Source organism: Anneissia japonica, unplaced genomic scaffold (assembly GCF_011630105.1).
Source record: "Anneissia japonica isolate Jap-2015-1 unplaced genomic scaffold, ASM1163010v1 scaffold288164_len509026_cov199, whole genome shotgun sequence".
NCBI classification, from domain to species: domain Eukaryota; kingdom Metazoa; phylum Echinodermata; class Crinoidea; order Comatulida; family Comatulidae; genus Anneissia; species Anneissia japonica.
Window position 1 is genome coordinate 291,422 of NW_022752067.1, and position 21,464 is coordinate 312,885.

At 35.0% G+C, this 21,464-nt stretch overlaps 1 protein-coding gene across 4 annotated transcripts in view; it reads left to right on the forward strand.

Moving 5' to 3' along the window:
* LOC117122077 (trichohyalin-like) overlaps positions 1-21,464 on the forward strand; it is a 41,099-nt gene that overhangs the window by 9,095 nt on the left and 10,540 nt on the right. For 3 of the 4 annotated variants that reach the window (XM_033267544.1, XM_033267546.1, XM_033267547.1), the window contains exons 15-39: positions 907-1,110; positions 1,995-2,188; positions 2,575-2,700; positions 3,260-3,416; positions 3,675-3,818; positions 4,232-4,511; positions 4,644-4,782; positions 4,944-5,118; positions 5,313-5,503; positions 5,702-6,134; positions 6,539-6,657; positions 6,983-7,155; positions 7,373-7,589; positions 7,731-7,889; positions 8,116-8,271; positions 9,752-9,934; positions 10,311-10,473; positions 10,968-11,146; positions 12,149-12,369; positions 17,248-17,420; positions 17,811-17,950; positions 18,375-18,567; positions 19,185-19,330; positions 19,881-20,091; positions 20,493-20,498. In XM_033267544.1, coding sequence (XP_033123435.1) covers positions 907-1,110; positions 1,995-2,188; positions 2,575-2,700; positions 3,260-3,416; positions 3,675-3,818; positions 4,232-4,511; positions 4,644-4,782; positions 4,944-5,118; positions 5,313-5,503; positions 5,702-6,134; positions 6,539-6,657; positions 6,983-7,155; positions 7,373-7,589; positions 7,731-7,889; positions 8,116-8,271; positions 9,752-9,934; positions 10,311-10,473; positions 10,968-11,146; positions 12,149-12,369; positions 17,248-17,420; positions 17,811-17,950; positions 18,375-18,567; positions 19,185-19,330; positions 19,881-20,091; positions 20,493-20,498 — 4,482 coding nt within the window. The remainder of the gene's footprint in view (positions 1-906; positions 1,111-1,994; positions 2,189-2,574; positions 2,701-3,259; positions 3,417-3,674; positions 3,819-4,231; positions 4,512-4,643; positions 4,783-4,943; positions 5,119-5,312; positions 5,504-5,701; positions 6,135-6,538; positions 6,658-6,982; positions 7,156-7,372; positions 7,590-7,730; positions 7,890-8,115; positions 8,272-9,751; positions 9,935-10,310; positions 10,474-10,967; positions 11,147-12,148; positions 12,370-17,247; positions 17,421-17,810; positions 17,951-18,374; positions 18,568-19,184; positions 19,331-19,880; positions 20,092-20,492; positions 20,499-21,464) is intronic. The other variant, XM_033267545.1, reaches the window with a different exon arrangement.

The window sequence follows — 21,464 nt, forward strand, 5'->3', positions numbered from 1 at the left end:
ATTTCAAATAGACCAATATGCGATACACTTTTCTAATCTTATACACATCTAGATGTGTATAAGAGACAGTTTTTAACCACACGTCTAATCTTACAAGCATTCAAACATTTATTTGCAGTTGATGAGATTTCGAAGAAAATGAAATCTTTAAAAACTCAATTCTGTCGAATACAAACAGGCACCATTTGTTTCAGTTGCCGGTAGACATTTTCAAAACAACAAAATAAAGTAGATACACTTTTTAAAATAATTACATGTCTTAATAAAAACATTACAGACATTTTGCAGTTGATGGGATTTCGCGAGGAAAATGTTTTTAGCCAATAGTTCCTTTCAGTTGCCAGTCGACATGAGCCAAGTTCCTTTCAGTTCCGTTCAGTTCCTTTCAGTTGCTCAAAGTCGATATGAGTTCAGTTGCGTTCAGTTCCTTTCAGTTGCGCGGAGTGCTCATGTCGACGAGTTGAGTTGAGTTGAGTTGAGTTCCTTTCAGTTCCGTGTCGACCTGAGCCTGCCTTAAGAGTCCCTTCGTGTCTTGTGCTACCTGGTCGTCCACCACAGTACATCGGGGTATCCCCCTGCTCGTCTCAAATGATGTACTAGGTTCTTTGTAGTGCCCACGAGCCAATGTATACACTGGGCCTACGGTTTATTGTCTTTATCCGAGAAGAGTTGTTCTACCACCAGAATCATAGGCGAGCGTGCCGTTCGAAAGTGCCAATATTATGGCTGTAGGTTTTGGTGCCCCTGATTACCGCTCAGCCATTTGACTATAAAACATAATGATGGAATGATAATGATAATAAACATAAAGATAGTGATAATGATGACAATGATGATAATGATAATATATGGGTAATAAATAGATGGAAGAATTTTTCATATAATAAAGAAATTTCATCAAATCAGGTGACATCATTGGATGGAAGGAATCTGTAATGAAAGAGGTTGAGAGAAAACATCGTATAGAACAGGAATTACTGATTAGTGTTGTGATGGACGAAGGCAGCGAGGAGCTCCGAGATGCTGCCAGTCAGATGAAGATAAACGAGCAACAGACACGATTGCAAGAACTAAAAACAGAAGCTGATGATCTTGACATTGTGACCAAAGGTGAGAGTAGAGTCTTTCGATTGCACGACGACGGTAGGACGTAGAACGTAATGACATCACTAAAATCACTTGCACATACGAGAACGTTAAGGTCACCTCATCGAGTAGATTCTGGAACGCAATTTGGCCAAATCTACGTATGCAGAGAACGTAGGATGCTAGGTAGGACGGTCACACATGAGTGATTCCGTTCTAGCGTAGTGTCGTCGCACAAATCAAAAGCTCCCTACTGGATTGAAAAGGGCCACCTTAAACACATAGCCCCACTCAGTACCTCTGTAGTGACAATCAAACAGCCAATCACAGAATGGAGACTTCAGTGTTTTTAACCAGGCAAATTTGGATGAATGGTCCATCATAGAACCCTAAAGGCCAACTCAGAGAGCGTCGTACGACGCAGCTCGACGCCATTTATTGTCGCGTCGGCTCTGTGTGAGTTAAACGCAGACGCGATGGTTGCGTCGGGGACAGTCGCGTCGTAGAATATTAAACATGTTTAATATTTCTCACGACGGCTCAAGACTGTCCCCGATGATGAGTCGCGTCGGGCTGTGTCGTACGACGCTGTCAGAGTTGGCCTTAACACATACTGTCACATAAATCAACTCATTTCATGATTAATAGATTTACACATTCATTTTCATTTTACTTTAAGCTCTGTCCACACTATCAAATTTTCTTTGACGAAAAACTATTGAATGCCCATATATAGTCATGATGTGCCTATATATGGTCATGATGTGATGTCATCATGACCATATTTAGGCATGTCACATGCTTTGTCAAATAAAATTTGATGGGCTGGGCAGGGCTTTAAATTGTAATTTTGAGTTTTTGTTCCATTAGAAATTAATAACCTGCATATATACCATGGTTTTTATCAGATGATATTGAGGAAAATAGATTGATTCTGGATGAATCTGGTGCCATCAAGACTGTGGTACGTAAACGCATCCTTGAGGGCAGCAAACTGAATGAAGAAATAACGCTTGACTATGTTGTGACTACTTTGCTGGCTGATCTTCAGGAAAAACAAGGCAGAGAAAGCGAGAAGATTATTAGCAGGCTTGAAAACATGGTGAGTTTTAATTCTTATTATTGGTATTAGTATTGTGCACCGACATCTGTCTAGAGGGATGATCATGGCATGTGGACTTCATAAAGCAGATATTTAACATTTCTGAATAAAATGATAATGATAGTAATGATGACAGTAAGTTATGTTAATTTGTTAGTAAAGGTATTGAAAATATGTTCATACCTTGCTTTTGATGTTCTATATGTAGAAGCAGCTAAGTTTCATGGTGAATTTGCATTTGCAAAAAGGAAGCAAATTTTTGGCCTTATTTCTTTGTGGGACAACAGTAGACTAGATTTAGACTATTAATATACTTATTCCTTTTCTTGATGCTAATTTTTCATTTATAATTTGGAAGTACTGAGTCCATTTTTTATTCTATCCAGAATGAAGAAGAAATGTCTCGCCTTCGCTTTGATGAGATAATGAAAAGAAAGAACCAGGAAGGCCGTAATGTCCTCCTTGTCTTCACTGAGTATGAGGGAATTGGGGATGAAGATGAACTGCTAAAGGTAAACAAATACAAAGAAAACAGTTTAAAAGAAAATCCCTGTTCTAAAAAAATATTTTATCATTTGACTTTACCAGCATTCTTGTCACATGACAACGTAAACAGTCATGTGACAGCTAGATATATTTTTGATTAATAACACATAACCCATCTGTTTTTTATCCTGCTGTTTTTTTTTACTTCTGTGTTTTGTCCTCACTTGTTAATGTAAGGATCCCAACAGATATAAGGTTCATTTTTTACCTTTCTTGAGTCATCCTTAGCATCATGTCCTTGTCTTCCCTGTCTTTGTTTGCTTCGTATTTTGTGTATGTAATGATACTGAATAAAACAATCAATCAATCAATCTGATTATATATTAAAACATAAATGCAATGTAAGATAACAGAAAGTATTAAGGGTGATATTGATTAAGATGATAATGACGACGATGACAGTGGAGATGATAACAATGATGGCAATGGGGGCTGTGATAATTATGGTTGTTTTTTTGCATAATAAATTTTTTCCTATATAAACCATTTTATTGTATGAAGATATTAAATTTATCTCACAAACAGGCCTTGGATAAGAAGTATGATACTCTGAAAGACAAACTACTCATGGAAAGCCTACGGAAACAGGCTGGAGATGCTGAATGGGCAAAGCTTAGTGAAGCAGAAAGACAAAAGAGATTGATGAGGTTAAAGCTTGAGGAAAGAAGGCTCAGGAAAGAAGGTAGTATCTTAGTAGTACAGGACGACATTTAATGACAATATTGGATGTTAATAATGTTTTTTAAAATAATAAAATAATGTTTTTAAAATAGTTCTTTTATAGTGTTTAGAATCTGTAATTAATTTGTATTTTGTATCTAATATCATATATCAGTGCTGTGGTAGAACAGTAATCCATGTACTGGACAGGCCACCCAGTATATATAATCAATGAAATAAATAAACAAATGTATAAATAAATACATAAATTTATTTTTAGGAAAACTGGACGAGCTACAGGCTTTGCTTGGAGACAATTTGATGGCGGAGAAAAACCTAAAGGCACTGATGGGAGAGAATCGAGCCAAACAGGAGGAGAAACTCAGGAGGAGGTTGGAAGCAAGAAGAAAAAGGATTGAACAAGGTAAAGGAATATAACAATAGACTAGTTTTTAGATGCTCTCATAACTTGTGGCATGCTGTGGACTGCTGGTGAAGGATTTGATCAAGTTTTCCTGTCCTAGCTTTCCTTGTTGTTTTTAGGCTATTTCATGTTTTAGATTATTTTATGTTGTCATATATTTAATAGAATATGCATGAGTTCCAATTTATGCAGCTCATGAGTCTAGTATTGTTTTAAATTTGATGAAATTTCCCACTGGACATCAAGACACCTTCAAGCATCATGTTTTTACCATAATCAAAATTGAAGACCCCTTTCTAAATCATTTACAGGTGACCAATTTAGCCAAGAAATGTGTTTTATCAATTAAATTCATGTAATAATAATAATAATAATAATAATAATAATAATTTTTTATATTGTTGTCCATTTAGGTTTGGATCCAGATGAAGATGATGATGGTTTATCAGAAGATGAGGATAATGACAGCTCAGCTCCACTTCTTGATCTTCAGAAGCGGTACGATGATGAGCGTGATGCTTTGATGGCAAGACTCCGCGGCATGGATAATCAATTCTTGAGTGAGAAGGAAAGACAGGCAGAACTGGCACGACTAAAGAGGGAGCAGCGTAGAGCTAAGATGGAGGAAAACTTCGAGTCCGCTGCCCTAGTACTGGGTTTGGCGGAACGGCATCAGAAGGCTCATGCTGAAAGGTGAGTGGTCTTCACAAAGATTCTTTTTAAAACTTCAACATTATAAAACCTTAATATTTACATGAATTATAAATGCATATGATTTCAGTATCGATTGTAATTAGTGAAGTCAATATTCCTTTTAATACCTAGATTTAAGAACGATAGAGCGAGGCAAGAGAAGCTTGCCAAAGAAAGAATTGAAGCACTGAAGAGGAAACGTAAACAAGGTGTTGCAAAAGAGGAAAAGGAGATTAGGGTATTGAATAATGGAGACAGGGCTGCTATGCAGGTGAGGTCATTATAATGTTTACAATGATGCTTATGATAATGATGCTGTTAATGATGGTGGTGGTGGCGGCGGTGACAGTGCATAAAGAACTCTTAGATGAAATGTTGTTGACCAACAGAGGTTCAACATATTTTCAACCTTTATTCTTGCCCTTTCTCTAGGATTCAGTGATGCAGATCTTAGAGAGGAAACATGCCCAGGAGCAAGAGCAAATACTGATACTGCTTCAGAAACAATATACAGAAGAGGAAATAACAATTGCAGCAACACTAAGAGAAGAAGAAAGAGAAGAAAGACTCCAAGAACTGATCAGGAAAAGGCAAGGCATGGATAGCTGTAAGTAAATATGTTCCCGATTCAAAGATCTGATAGAGTTGGAAACTGTTCTTAGGGATGTTCTTTCATGCACCATCACCTCTTTCCCCCAGAAGAACAGAATGCAAATTATTATAGCATACTATTTTTAAGAAGACACATTTAAGTCAATCCATAGTTAGAAATTATCAAGATTTTTTTGTTTTGCTACATAGCATTAACAGATGAGCATATGCAGATCCTAGAAGAGGCAGCACTTTTGAAGTTAACTTCCAGAAAGTACATTTTAACAAAGGAGAAAGGATCAGAGGTCACAGACGATGAGATTGTAGTGACCATCATGGCAGACCTGCAACAAGAACAGGACAAGGAGAGTGAGACTATTCTAGAATCATTACCAAATAAGGCAAGTTCGAAAGGATATGGTAATAAGAAAATTAAGGAATTTAGGTCTTCAACAAATGAGGATCTGTTCACTATGTTGACCCAGTAATAATACATACTATTTTTAAAAAGATAAACATCCGGAACATCTTTATATAAGTGACTGTTATCTAAACCCAATAAGAGAATGCTTTGACAGAATATTTCTTTAACATTTCAGGAGCTCCAAGTGCTGGTTGAACTTCAAGAAAAGCACCTGACTGAAATCAAACATCACAAGGTAGAGAACGTGGCCATCACACTCACAAGAATCGATAGATCAAAGAAAACGGATGACGGTGAGATCGTTGAAGCGTTAGAAGGAAAGTACGATGCATTGAAGGACAAGATCCTCTCAGAGGCTCTGATGCAGCAAGTGGGTGAGGCTGAATGGGCAAGTCTGTCCGAGAAGGAACGTCAAACTAGGCTAGTCAAGCTGAAGTTAGAGGAGAAGAGGCTTAGGCAGGAAGGCAAATATGATGAAGCTGCTGCCCTGCTTGGAGATGCTATCAAGTCACAACAGGCCTTGGAGCTTCTGATGGGAGATACGAAAAAAGCACAGGAAGAAAAGATGAAGAAGAGACTAGAACTGCGTAAAAAAAGGGTAGCTGAAGGTCAGTATCCTTTGAACTCTATTTATCCCATACACTACTTTTGAATTATAATTAAATTTTCATTTTCATTAAAACAATAACCATTCATAGGTTTATGAATCTAAGGCCACTATTCACATTAGTTCTGTATATCGAGTAGAGAGGATATAGCAAAAAATGACCAATAGGAATATATTCATACATTGATAGTTTCATAATAGATAACATAATTATTTTCATTCCATTGGCATTAGACTGGATTCCAGTTCATAAATTTTGTCTTAATCAGTGAAAACGCTTAAAAATAAATAAATTTTGGCACCAATGGCGTTCCATACTACTTATTTGCATGGAGTTCCATACTATGCTTTTTCTGAGTATGTAAAAGCGCATTAAAAGGTTTTTTCATAATTCTTCTAATGTAGGTATGAGTGAGGCTGAAGCTGATAAAATTGAAAAGGATGAGATTTTGCAAGAGGAGGAAGAGCTACAGAAGAAAAAGCCAAAGAATATTTTAGAGGAGTTGGACAACAGACTGGATGATGTATGTGATCAAAAAAATTAATTTTGTGTACTAAAATGTTCCAACACCAAATAGAAAGCACTTGTTATGTGTATGTAAAGTAGATTTTAAAAATGTTCAGGGTAGCATCAAGAGTATTCTTCAGTCAGCAGATTAAAGATGATTGTTTACTAGATTTCAGCAGCTTTGCTCTGATCTCTTTTTTACTTATTTTACTTATGGATTCTTTTCTCACCCCACCCTCTCTCCTGCTTTAGCCTCCCCTTGAGTATTACTGTATTTTTTATTTGTATTTTTGCTTTAAACTGCTGCATCTAAAAATTGTGCTTAATGTTTTTTTCTGTAGGAACGTGAAGCACTCCTAAAGAGAATGAGAGAGGGCGATGAGAGATGGAAGAATGAAAAAATGAGGCAAGCTGAGCTGGCTAAGTTGAAAAGGCAGCAGAGGATGGCACGACGGGAGGACCAGTTTGAGGCTGCTGCCCTTGTGATGGGGCTCACAGCTCAAGCGGAAGATGCGTATGTTATGATAATTGTTAATTTAAATAATGATGATAATAGCGAGGATGACATGATGATGATGATAGTGATGATGATAATAGTAATGATGATAGTGATTACAGTAGAGATGTTGATATGTTAATGATAGTGATGAAATTACGGGAGCTGAAATACAGACAAAAGGTTGTTACTTTATGAGATTTCCATAGTGTACAACTTACATTTCTTCCAACAGAGAGAAAACCAAAGAACTAGAACGCAAAAGACAAATGCAACTTGCAAAGGATCGCCTTATGCAAAGAAAGAAAATGCTAAAAGAAGCTCAAGAGAAGGTGGAGGACAAAGCTCCAGTACCCATGCCAGAAAATCCAGATGACAGAGTTGCTATGGAAGATGCTGTGATCAAAGAGATGGAGATCAAGCATGCCACCGAGAGGGATCTTTTGATCATGGTTCGTTGGCAAAATTGTAGATTTTCATGATTGTATGTAGTTTCATGCTGCTTAAAACAGAATATCCCTCCACATTGTATAACCTTTCAATACATATATGACCCCATGATAAACAATTAATTATTTTATTTGTCCAACTAGTTACTTCAAAAGCAAGATAAAGGCCAACGAAAGTCAGCCCAAACTATGACAGAGGAACAGCGGCAGAAGAGGATTTTGGATCTGAAGGAGCAGAGAAGGCAGTGGCGGGATAGTGGTCCAATGAAAGAGGACGAAGCAGAACAACTGGAGATTTTTAATGTGTGTAATAAGTATTATTTGCTAGCATGTAAATGGGATTGATTATATCCCATAGGCTCCGTTCTCGCTGTCAGATTTTCTCTGATAGCTTCTATGATTTGCCATATATGGACATAACAATGTCATATCACACCTATGAATCTCAGTCATTTCTCTTATATATCTGTATTAATTGGACAGAGCCTAACTCAATATTTAGGAAAAGTTTTTTATCATTTTTTAATAGAAAACTGTACCATATGCAATGGAAATGAGAATAATGGAATTAAAGACCACTAATCCGGATGCCACGGATAATGAGGTTGAGGTAGTGCTCCTGGCGGATCTGCAGGAACAGCAAGATAAGGAGTCGGAATATCTAATGAAGGACTTGAATGCAAAAGTAAGGAGATTGTCATGTTTCTATAGATGTATTGATTTTTTTGCATATAATGTGATACTGTGGGAATATATTACACAAGTTTATTTATTTTTTCTTGCATTGTTGAATATTCAAAGGCAGTATAACAATGTTTTTTATGGATTTGTGCTTGTATTCACTTTAAAATGAGAATAATAATAAAGAAAATGTATGTCAATGCATCCAAACTGTACTTACATATCTGTTAAATATGTAATTGGAGTGGTGTTCGATGCTTGCTGTTTTACCTGTGACAGCAGGAGATTTTTCTCCCTAAATTACCTCCCTAAGCCTCATTATGAGATTGATTTAAGATAGAGGAAGTACAACATAGGCAAGGACTGACAAAGTGTTGTACTACCTTAACAAAAAAAACATAATCATTTGCAATATAGAAATATAAAAAAACATTAAATATGTACACATATGTAAACAATTTCATTAAAACAGACAGATATACTGACCCATCCACCCCCTATGATGTACATATAACCAAAATAAACAAGTTATCATTTATTTAGTACAGAGTACAAAGTATTGCCATAAAGTTAACTTACATTAAGAGATTGGATGTGCTTAGAAATCTGTGTTTTGAAATGGTTGAAACTATGAGAGTTTTAAAATTTTTCAGCAAGTTATTCTAAAATTTAGGTCCAGTGGGTGAACAGTATATTTATGCTGAACAGGTTACCCATTATAAACAAGACAAATTAAATTAAATTTTTTATTCAAGATTCAAGATTGTTTAATTGTGTACTTTTGGAAAATCAGTTTGCACATCACATTGCAAAACAAAGTGCAGCTTTAATACAAAACAACAACAATATAATTATAATTAGGTCCTAAAACTCTTATGATATTTTGATTAATAATTCTAATGGATAGTGGTACGAACAATTTGAGATATCTGTTTGTTCTACAGGTTTGTGATTTTAACCTTTTACCCAAGGGTAGCCAAGTAAGGATGCGTTTAGTGGGTGGGAACCATCTGTTAAGATACCCTTTACTTTATCAATAATTTTAATCTCACAGATATCATCTAGTTTTCTGTTTTCTTGTAGAATTTTTCCAGCCTGATTCATGATACTCTGTTATAATGATATTCTGTTATAATCGATTTTTCTTAAATTACCAAACCATACATTACTTCCCAACAAAAGAGGGCTTTTAATAACAGAAGAATATAAAAGCCTCATTATACATGAATCTACTTTGAATGACCGCAGTTTCCTTAAGAAATGGAGGTGCGTCATACCATTCTTAACAATTTTATCACAGTGTTCCCCCCAGTTTAACTTATTATCAATCTCTAAACCTAAGTATTTATGATGTTTAACAATCAGAACATAGTTAACAATTAAGTACACACTCCATTTTCTTCACTTGATTCTAGGTAAATTTATTTTTCAGTTGAATATCATATTGTTATTTTTAAAGACATAACAATTAAACTCTTTTCTAGTCGGTCAGTGTGTTAAAGCAACTAAAGCTTGTGCAGTATTTGGCAAGGGCAAATGCTTGGAATGACAACGTAGCTAGAACGCTACTAGAGGTGAAAACACAGTTGGATGCCATCTCTGAAGAGGAGTTGTTCAAGGCTATCGAGAATAAATATGATGCACTAAGAGACAAACTTATCATTGATGTAAGTGCGTAGGCATAGGTGTTGTTGGGGAGGGGGTCCTATTGGATTGTATACGTACTTGCGCATTTTGACAGGGGGGCTCCATGATTAGATGAGGGGAAGCTAGCTTGCAAGTAAGGTAATTTGATGTGATTTTTACTACTTTACCATGATTTTTTTGCTTTTAACATTTTCCATGAAGGGAGGGGCCAACTATTTTGTTTTGTGTAGCGTGCGCACCCACTATATATATCACAGCCTGTGTAACATTTTTCCTGGTAAGATTACCAAATCCGTATTGTCAGATTAGCAAACTAAGAACGAATAGTCAGGGTGGTTTTTTCCAAAAGAGTAAAATCAAATGCAAACCAATATATTCTAATGTAATATTTTTTAGGCTTTGATGAAGCAGATGGGTGAAGAGGCATGGGCTAAGCTGTCAGAGAAGGAGAGACAAGCTAAGATAACAAAACTTAAGCTACAACAGAGAATTCTATGCAAAAAGGGCAAGTATGACCAGGCACTGGCTCTGCTGGGAGAGGACATCAAGAACCAGAAAGGTATGCTAGGCTTCTGTTGACATTTTTGCCAGCTTAATAGCCATGGTATATAAATTTACATAAATTTGTTACATTTTAATGATAATAATAACAATAATAACTTATTGTAAAATAAAGCCTGTATTCACCATCAATAAGCGCTCATAGTGTCAATGTCGATGACAAATGTAGGTAAAGTGCCTTATCCAAGGACACAAACGTAATGCACAGTGAGGGTTCGAACCCCTGACCTTGAGGTTGAGAAACTGAAATGTAACCGCTGATGATATGATCGATAGTAGTAATATGGATATGTCAGACAATTCACTATCTGCCAATGTTTTAACTGTCGCCTTTAATCCCTTTGTCCAACCTGGCTCTAAAACTATCCCAAAAGTTATTTTCTTAAAGGGACGACCGTGATATAGGTGCTTGTCATTTGGCACATTTCCTCCTGTATATGTGAGAAGTATATCAAATGAATAAAACTTTACCCATATTTGTGTTTTGCACAGAATTGGCTTCGTTGCTTGGCTACACCAAGGCTGAACAGGAGGCCATTGTGAAGAAAAGACTTGAAAGGATGAAAGAGCTACGAGAACAGAGAGAAGCTGCAGGAGAACCAGTGAACGAAGAAGAACTGGAGCAAATAGTACTGGAGGAGGAGGAGGAAGAAGAGAGACAGAAGAAAAGAGTAAGCAATGTGCTATATTAATTGGTCGTTTAGTAGTCTTACGATCCAGTTATATATTTGGCAACAATGGCAAAAGGTTACCAATAGCAAATATGCATCGCAGCTTTCTGTTATAAGTGCCACACCCTCTGACTAATGCTGTAACCTTGGTGCACATAGCATCGACCTGTAAGCACCTGATCCTCATGCAACACCATGGTCAGTACCCCAGGAAACAATCCCATCAGCTTAACTTTCCTTCTGAAGTATTCACTAACTAACAGTAGTTAGCCTAAGTTAACAGTAGGAGTGGTGGGGCTGCTTGCCTTCCACTCTTAGAGTCCTGGGTCAATGAACCTTTCTGCTAAGCCCCGCTCCTTGAATATTGTTGCTCAAGTCCCACACAATGAGGGGGCTTTCGATTGCACAACGATGGTAGGATGTAAAACGTAATGACGTCACTAAAAGTCATCTGGGCATGCGAGAATGTTAAGGTCGCCTCCTCAAGTAGATTCCTGAATGCAATTTGGTCAAATCTATGTATGCAGAGAATGTAGGACGCCAGGTAGAACGGTCACGAATGAGTGATTTCATTCTAGTGTCGCTTTGTCGCACAAATCGAAAGCTCCCTAGTGTTGAAACATACACAAACATGTGCATTTGTGGTACAACATGCGTGCTTTTTACACACACAGGTATTTCTGGCCCTGTTCTTGATTGTCGTTAAGAAAAAGAAAATAACTCTACTCTCTTAGCCTCATAATGAGTTTATAAAGCCTAACTGGCCCATGTGGGAGAACACTTAGATTTCTACTGATCAGGCATAACGAGAAAATATGACATAGGCATATTTCAAGCTTGGTCCATCTTACATCCAAATTACATCCCTTCACATTACACATACAATTACTGTATACAATTACCTTATCATCTTATAAATACTGTAATTGTGATAACAGTATTTATAATCTTATTATAATTACTGTTATCACAATTACTCAATATTTCTTTTGCATTTTCTAGAATGTGTTACAATACCTTGAGCAGCATTTTGAAGATGAGAAAAAAGCACTGATTGCTTTACTAAAAAAGAAACAAGATCAACTTCAGAATGAGAGGGAGCGCCAACTGGCTCTTGCCATGCTTCGTCGAGAACAGCGTCTAATGCGTGAAGAGGACAATTTTAGAACAGCTGCCCTCATTTTCAGTCTTGGACAACTTCATGAGAAGAACCGACGGGAGAAGTAAGATATAATTTTTTTCTTTTTATATCCATTTTCTAATTTTCAGCAGACAAGGGAGGATTTAGTTACACAGTAAGGGACTCTAAACCTAAATCTCATGGTTAAAAGCCTGAACTGCAAATGCTCTGCAATTGCATGTGTGATCTCACCAACATTTTTGTACTTTTTTTTCTAATTGCTACAAGTCAAAACACACAGAAATTTAATCATCCTCTTGTGTAATTATCCGTGGGTGTACGGGCATGACATGGGTCAGGTAATATATCTGACTTTTACAACACTTTTACACTCATCCTCTTTAAATACCTGTAAAAATTGTGGCATGTTCATGTTTTACTTAACAATTAATAAGCTCAATGACGCATATACCCCACTTTCTTTTGTCTCTGGATCTCTGAATCAATTGTAAATCAATAGACATGGATGTACACTGTGAAAGTACTAAGGGCTCACGTACGGCTTTGATGACTTCTCGTTTTATTAACTTCTGTTTACATATAAAAATATGTACATTACTCGTAATATAAATGCTTGATTTACAGTGATGAAAATATGTTGTTGTTAACATTATTAATGCTTAATATGTAATTATAATTTGAAAACCAATTGATAGTGATCAAAAACATTTAAAATAACAAAAACCATTATACAATAATATGAAAAAAATAATAACAGATTATATAGAATTTAGAAATTAAAAAAGTGTTGACAATGTGCTATATGAACGGGGTGTTATTATTTTTAATTATAGCACCTTAGATAATATAATTGTCCCTTGTTTTTGCTCATTCTTTCCTTATATTACAGTTTATTGCATATTATATTCCTACTGGGTTTTATAACATCTTGGATCTTGAATCTCCTACTTGCATTGTATTCCATTCCATAAAGTATATGTTTATTCATTTATTGATTTATGTATTTATTTACTATTATTATTATTATTATTATTGTTATTATTTTTATCAGGTATATATCTTAAATTAATATATATTTTAATTATAATGTTGTAAATGAAGGTCAGCCTTAAAGTCCTTTGAACTTATTTGACCTCCATCCACACACATGTTTATTTTAATCTTAATATTGGTGTGTGTGGAAAATTAAATAAACAAACAAACAAACAAACATGTTTTAATTGAACTCATCTTATTCTCAATAATGAATATATTTTCAATTTAATTAATTCTGACATTGAAAAGGCTGTGTATTAAGACGTTGTTCAGAATCTAAGGTAGTAGGTGACCCTAGAAAAGTTTATATCCATTGGTGGTAGCACAGGCTCCACCAATAATTTGCCAAATATGTTTGTATATTGATTGTGGCAAAAGAAGAGATCACCAGTTGTCTGTTATTTATTGTAATCAAAAGGTATTATAGGAGACTACATTATAAAAAAAAAATCACAAAATTAGTCTCCCAAAACGTAAAAATTGCAAATTGTTTCCCCTGGCCACCAACACCAGCCTCGGTTTCTCACTCTGTTGCTTACTGGGCCCACCCAATGTTCAAAACATTCTCTCAATTTCCGATATTTGTTAACTCGTTCCGGTGCATAATAGTAATCACTTTGACAACAGATTGAAACAATTTGATGCTGTTAACTTCTGTATGATTAGTTAATAACACAGTTAAACATCCGATTCAAATATCAATAATGAAACTTAAGAAGAATGATATTAAGCCATGCGATAATAATCAGTGTAGAGGTGCATAAAAAATTAGACTATGGTAACGTCATATGAATAATTAGGTGTTGTTAATCAGACAATTATAAGAGTAACTATCAATTCATTCAAGCTCCTCACATATATTCGTTTAAGTTAAGGTGACTTAATCAAGACTTTTTAATACCTTTTGTAGCAAACCCGCCGCCTGCCAATAATAATGATTTTGAATAAAAATTAAATTTTATTTTTGCCCAATAAGCGTACCCACTGCCACAATAAAAAAAACAGAAATAAAAAAAAAAGTAAAGTGTTTCTTTATTTTTATTACGCCCCTCGTTGCCTTAAAATCTCTGAAAATAAGATATGTATATTTCTTGCTAATTACATACATTTATAGCATTTAACCATCCCATTACTACACTGTTTACATTCAGCAATCAAATTTTTATTTTTACATTGTCCTCTGTCTGGGCTGGATGTTTTTGACAATACCATTTGCTAAATAAAAAAAACAATATTTTTTTTTTTCTGCCCTCCTCTGACAATCTTTAAAAAAATAAGTTCCTGAAACAAGATATAAAAAAGTCTCGCCTTATTTCGAATGAATATTAATCAATTAGTAGAGCTCCGCATAGTACACTATAGGAAAATTATTGTACGAAGGTTAGATTTAATGCTTGAAAAAATTTTGAATGCATTAAATGTAACCTAAGTATAATAATTTTCCGTTTAGTGTACGATGTATGCTCTACTAATTGCTGTATAACCCAATCACCGTCTTTTAATTTTAGTTTTTTATAACCAACTTTTGTAGCAGCCATCAGTTGCTATAGTGATATGGTCAATATACATGTGCGTATTTACATTTAGCTGTGCGTATGCTGATTTTTGCTCTAACATCAACAGTACAGTACGGATATGATGAATAACAATTGTGTTAGAAAGAACTTGTTTGTAATGCTCTATTGATTGACTTTCTTCAAAGAAATAAACATTTCAGCATTCAAGAGGGAATACAGTCACTGATGTCCTTTTTGGTCGGTGCATGCAGACAAGTAAAATCGTGCGATGCCTAGTAATAGTAGGAGGAGGCCCGGGAAGCCTGCCTGGTCGTAAGCCTACATCTAAATTTGTTCCTTGAGTCTTTAAAATAGGTCTAGAATATTTCTATTAAATGTTCAGTTTGTTGAGTTTACAAGGGTCCATTTATTCACTAAATTCCTTAATTGTTTTAAAATTTTTTTAATTACTTAATATTCAATTTGAAGTAACTTTCTTCAGGTTCTAATTAAGCTTGTTTTACGAAAGTAATTTTCAATTACAATTTATTTTTTATCGCGGTGCGCGATGTATTCGTGGTGGTGACGAAAAAATGAGGAATTTCTTTTTGCACACGAACCTTAAAAAAATCAAGCCGAGCGTCCAATAATACAAAAATTATTGGACACTGGGGAATAGCCAAATAACATTGGGGGTTACAGTGATGACGTCACGATTGACTTATATGACTTATAATATATATTACTTTTTAACCCAATACTTAATTTTGAAAACCATTATACTTTATGTATATAATAATAATAGTAATGATGTTGATGATTTTGATGGTGGTGGTGGTGGAAAGCTTATTATTTATTCTGTGAAACTAAATTCTGTAACAGCTTCCAAACGAATATAATTAATGAACTTAATGTATTTAGCCTTGGTTCACAATTGAAAATAGTATAAAGCATTTCTCCATTGTAATGTCTGATCAATATTTTTTAAGTACTGTCATTTTAATTTTAAATTTTGTTCATCATTAATGATAATGAAGAGCTCTTAAAAACGTTTAAATGGAGAGAGAGTGGCGTCAGCTCACAAGACGACCAAGGTTTTCTGTCGTCCGACGCCGTGTGAGTTTATCGCAATAAAAATATTTATTTCCTGATTCAACCAAAACTATTATGGTTGCAGTTCCTAATGTTGGCTGAAGCATAATTCTTACCGTCCTACAGAGGAATTTACAGATATAATTCTTTGATCGTACACTATGAAATCTGTCCTTGACTCACACCAGTAATTCTCTGGTACTATGATTGGAGGCCCAGGCAGTTCCTCATTCGGACCTGTTCAGAAAAGCTTAGGACCTAGCACTGTATAAACGGTGCTAATAAGCAAGTATTAATAATATTATTATGTATTGGAAAGGTCACCAAGTATATTATATTTTAAAAGTTTGTTATGGTAACTTGCATGCTTCATTGATTTTCTATCACTGGTATTGATCTTAGATGCAAGTTCTAAGTTATTGATCACACAATGACGAAATATGTAAAGGTGCAAAAATGTATATATTGATTTTGGAGAGATAGCTTACTGTTAGTAATAAAGAGTTATTAACAAAGTCTAGAAGTGGATACTTAAGTATGGGCTGAAGAAATTAAAACATTAAAGTGAAAACATGATGTTTTGTCTACCGGGAGATGATAAAGAAGTTAATTGGATGAAGCAACCATGGACCAAATTTACATATTCCTCAAAAAAGGGAAAAAATAATCCGAAAGAGGATGGTTCGTCTTTGTCCTTGAGTTCTACGGACTCAGGTTTTTCAAACTGTTCAGGTTTTTCTCACACATCTAGATGTTTTTCAACACTGAGTTTTGTGAAATTAGGAAGGGATGGGCAAGCAGAGTTGGATGAAAGGTAATGTTGATTTAATATGGTAGTTTTTATTGTAAAGTCAAGTTTTTTTAGGGTCGTATTTCTCAGTTACATAAGTGATCTCTTAGTAGGGCATACAGAATATTCGCCTATTCATACAGACGTAGATGTGGATACACAAAGCTCCACAACAAATCAAAGGTGGATATGATCAGGATTTTTGCATTTTTTTGACAGTATTAAAAGTGAAAATGAGCTCTACATTAATTATGACATCATCTTCTGAGACTGCAACTTCAATGACCCCCATGTAACTTTTGGTTATTGTTGGTATAATGAGACGTAGATTTTTACAGAATATGTTCAGAAATTGGCCTTTCATTTCAAATAGTGTGGAGTGTATTCTTATTTTCATTTGTTAATCAATTTGCACGAATGGAAAATGGAATAAATAAATGAATGAATGAATAAAGGCATGAATGATATTGGAAGAATGAAGTAATAAATGGACGAATGAATGAATTCTTAAGGAATGAATGAAGTAATTAATGGTGCTTTTTTGCAGTTACCTGAAGAACCAAGAAAGGCATAAAAAACTAGCACGGGAACGATTAAGAGCAAAACGAAGGAGAAAAAAGGACACCGGATACAGCAAAGCAGAACTTGAAATTAAACTGAAACAAGAAGAAGAAGAAAATGCAAAGTTGGATGCTAGTAAAGGCATGTCCATCGAGGACAGTAAGTCAAATAACCTTCATAAGTATAAAGTAGAACCCCTATTTGGGGACTCCTTCCAAGGACCGAAAAAAGTGTCACCTTAATAGGGGTGTCCCCTGAATAGAGTTGCCATTTTGTTAAAAGATAAATTTCCTTCACTTCATGTTTAAAAAATGTCCCCTTAAGAGGGGTTCTAGTACTGTGCTTAGTTTATTTTAGTCAGGCCTGTGTTTAGTCCCAATATATGACATTTTGCCAATAATTTCATCTTTCATGATGGCCTGAAATTCCTAATCTGGTAGTCCAGTATCTTTGCGATTTCTACCTTTTTAACTCCTGCTAAACCACCTGCACTCAAAGATGATGATTGCAGGTTGATAGTATTTACATAATCATATTTGGCATCTCTAGGACGGATGGCTTTACATACGGACGTTCTGGACGAAATGGAAAGAAAACAAGTTAATGAACGTGACACCTTAATGCAGTTATTGAAATCTGTAAGCGGTGACACTGCTGGTATTGAACGGGTGAAGAACATGTCCAATCAGGTTGGTTGAATCGTAAACGTTTGATTTTTGATAAATAAATTGTAACTTTAAGTTACTGGTTTTTCCTAAGACTTACGTTTTTCATGTAAAATAGTCTTTGGTGATACTGCATAACTGACAATTGCAATTAAGAGAGAGCAGCGTACCACAGTTTGTTAAACTGGTGGTATCCATTTTCTGTGCACTAAAATGGGGTGATGATTGGAGATGAAGAACTAACTAACCACATTTTTAAACCAAACATTATAAATTAGCCTCTTGTGGTGGATTTTGTATTTGCTCTTTATAAAAGTTATTGGCAAACAAATAAGACGCAATAGGTAAGTATGTTACAGTAGGTTACAATCATATAATACTAAATGACAATACAACATTAACTCAACTTCTGATTTTTTTTAATGGCGATAATTTAATCCTTTTTTAGGAAATAGCAGAGGAAGTAGAAAAGCTACGTGAAAAACGACAAGTCTGGCGTGAAGACGCATCCCTCGATCTGGAAAGTGTGGATTATTTCAAGCTGTCGCCTGATGGGGTAGGGGAACACTTCGCCTATATTGCCGAGAGGCAAATACAGCAAAACAAGATATTAAAAGAAGCAGTTTTATTAAAAGTTGAAGGTAATTTAATGTTGTGTTTGGGATTTTCTGTGTACTGGGAGACAATCTCCTACTCTTTTTTTATATATTTATACAGGTTGAAGTTTCCAGCTTATCTCAGATGGTCTCAGAGCCCTCTTAAATTAAATAATAATATGCTCTACAAAACAAAGTTTCAGTACATGAGGTGCAGATGTTTTTTAGGCTTGGAAAAAATCCTACCCTACAATACTGTACATCCCTTTAAGTGTAGGCCTACAGAACTATTTAAATTCTTCATATTGTTGTTTAGTAGTAGTCTTCATATTGTATTTTTGGTAGTAGATTGATGCTTTAAAAAGTTGAAAAATGAGAGAGAAAATAAATGACGAAAATACAATCAATATATATAAAAATCAAGTATTCCATAACTATGCCTAATGGAGCAAACTGTCTGTAATGAAGTTGGCTGTGATATGGAAAAATTATTTTTTAATTTGCATATGTTATTCTTTTAATACAAAGCATCAACTGAGTAATAATTGATGAATGATAATAGGACCTAGGTCTTAATGTATGTTTAGTTGTAGTTCTGACATCACATTTCAGAGAACTGCTGAAGAACTGAAATTTCAACTGAATATGTTTTTTTTTTCCAGATACAAGAAGACATTTAGTTGCTTCAAAGAAAAACAAAGAGATCAGTAATGTAGACGAAGAAGTTCCTGCCATTCTATTGGCCGACTTGCAGGAAAAGCAACACGCTGAAGTGGCTGATGTGAAATCGATCCTTACGGCAGATGCGGTAATTCCCGTTGAATGCACCTTTAATTTATTCTTTTCTCTCAAATCTCTTAAAACACTTAAAATTAATCAAAAATGAACCAGTGAGCTACACAAAGTTTTTAATTTATCTTTGTGTGCACATCTTGTGATGTACACATACACCCCACCCCTCCCCCCACATGCACACACACACACACACCATCCATAACACAGGCAAATGCATCTACACACACCAAACAAAGACAAATACACCACACATCCTCTTTTTGTAAGTACTATATTCAGGCTCCAAAGAAGTAGTGGAAAATAATTTAATTAAATTAACTCAAATATAAATATTCCAAGGATCTACCAACTAGAATTATTTTTTAGAAATAATGATGTAATCTTGTCAATTAATTTTCCTACTCAAAAGAATGGGCACAAATATAGTACAAGTTATATCATTATCAATTTATATTTTTCAAATAAAATAAAGAAAAAATAAACAATTGCATACATCACTGATATTACTTACAGAATTGATGTAATCATCTTGGAGATCCTTAATCAGTTTCTTGTTTTTCCAGGACGAAGAACTTCTGGTAAGCTTAAAGGAGGACCAGAGGAAGGGTCGTCGTGAGGGCTGGATGGATAATCTATCTGGAGGCCTGCTGGGTGTGAAAGCAAGGGGAAATGCTGCTACTTTAACATCCATGACAATTGATATTGCTAATCAAGAGAAGATGTTACACAATATGGATGATGAATTAGCAAAGGAAAAGGAGGCTGCTCTTGAAGGTAGAACTTGTTTCTGTTTTTTAGTTAAAACTGATATTTGTATTGTATATTTGATATTTATTTTCTGGTTAAAAACACAACATGAACATAGAAAATGGCAAAAAATAATCAGATTAGAATCTGAATAGCCTGATAAACTACCAATAGAGAACTATGTATCTTTTCCAAAAGTTCTTCATATTACTTAACACTAAAACAATGAGAAATGTGATTTTTTTTAATTCTTTAAACGACAAGATATTTGTGGTTTTAGATGTCATCTATTTGTTGAGAGATCATATTATAAATGTAATTGATAATAGAAATTGTTATATAGGACCTACTGCTAGATTTGAATTTTGAATAATGATGTTCAAACAAACAATATGTTTTCTTTCAAAATTCCTCTGGTCAATATATAGGTCCAGGTAGGATATGATTATCTTTATATACATATCATTTTCATTCTTTCATCTCATCACATTATTAATATTATTAATATCAATTTTGTTTTTTGTGTGTCACTAATAAGACGTCTTCAGGTCTCACTAAAAGGATCATTATAAAGCATGACTTTAATTGATCACATTCTTTGCATGTGTTATAAACAAACCTCACATTGTTTTTTTCGTATGGATTGATTACATTTGATACACACGTGTAATGAAGTGACGTATGCACATACCATGGAAACTATAGTATATCATGCGTCTGGAGTAGCCAGCTTCAATAGGCACATTCCGCGAAGTTTGTTTACAGCCGGTCCCGTGACATATACTGGGTATAACTAGGCATCAGTGTGAAAGTATAGGAAAAGGTATTGTTAAGATTGAGAAAACACCTGCCTACCATTAACATGAGAAATAACTGGCAAGGAAAGGCACTACAATTGTTCAAAATATTGTTCATTTACATTTTCTAACACTATCGGTGCTTTGGAATTTATGTGATCCCTCGTAAACCCAATTAGCTAGCCTAGAAATCGTAGGTGTCAAGATCGCAGTTCGTGGATTGAAGACTCTCGTGCATACCTAAACAGGCCATGGATATGCAGGGGCCTAGGTCTAGCATTTCTCAATGCTTGGGGCCAGTATCTTTCGGAGCATTAGCAAACCGTTATGGCAAAATTCTCAAGTTCAAATTCCAATCAATTTGTTATAGTTTACTGGTATTCCAACCAACTTTACGCAACATCAAATGTGTGCTTTACAGTAGAAACACACCGAAGAAGCCACACGTTTTCCTATTACCAATCGTCACTCACGCTGCCTGTTTACAATTTATGCCCACTATATGTCACATGACCAACCTAGCAGAATGTGTCTATTGGTTGGAAGGAGAATGAAATAAAAACACCTGTATGTGAATCATGCTATAATTATCATGGTTTGTTG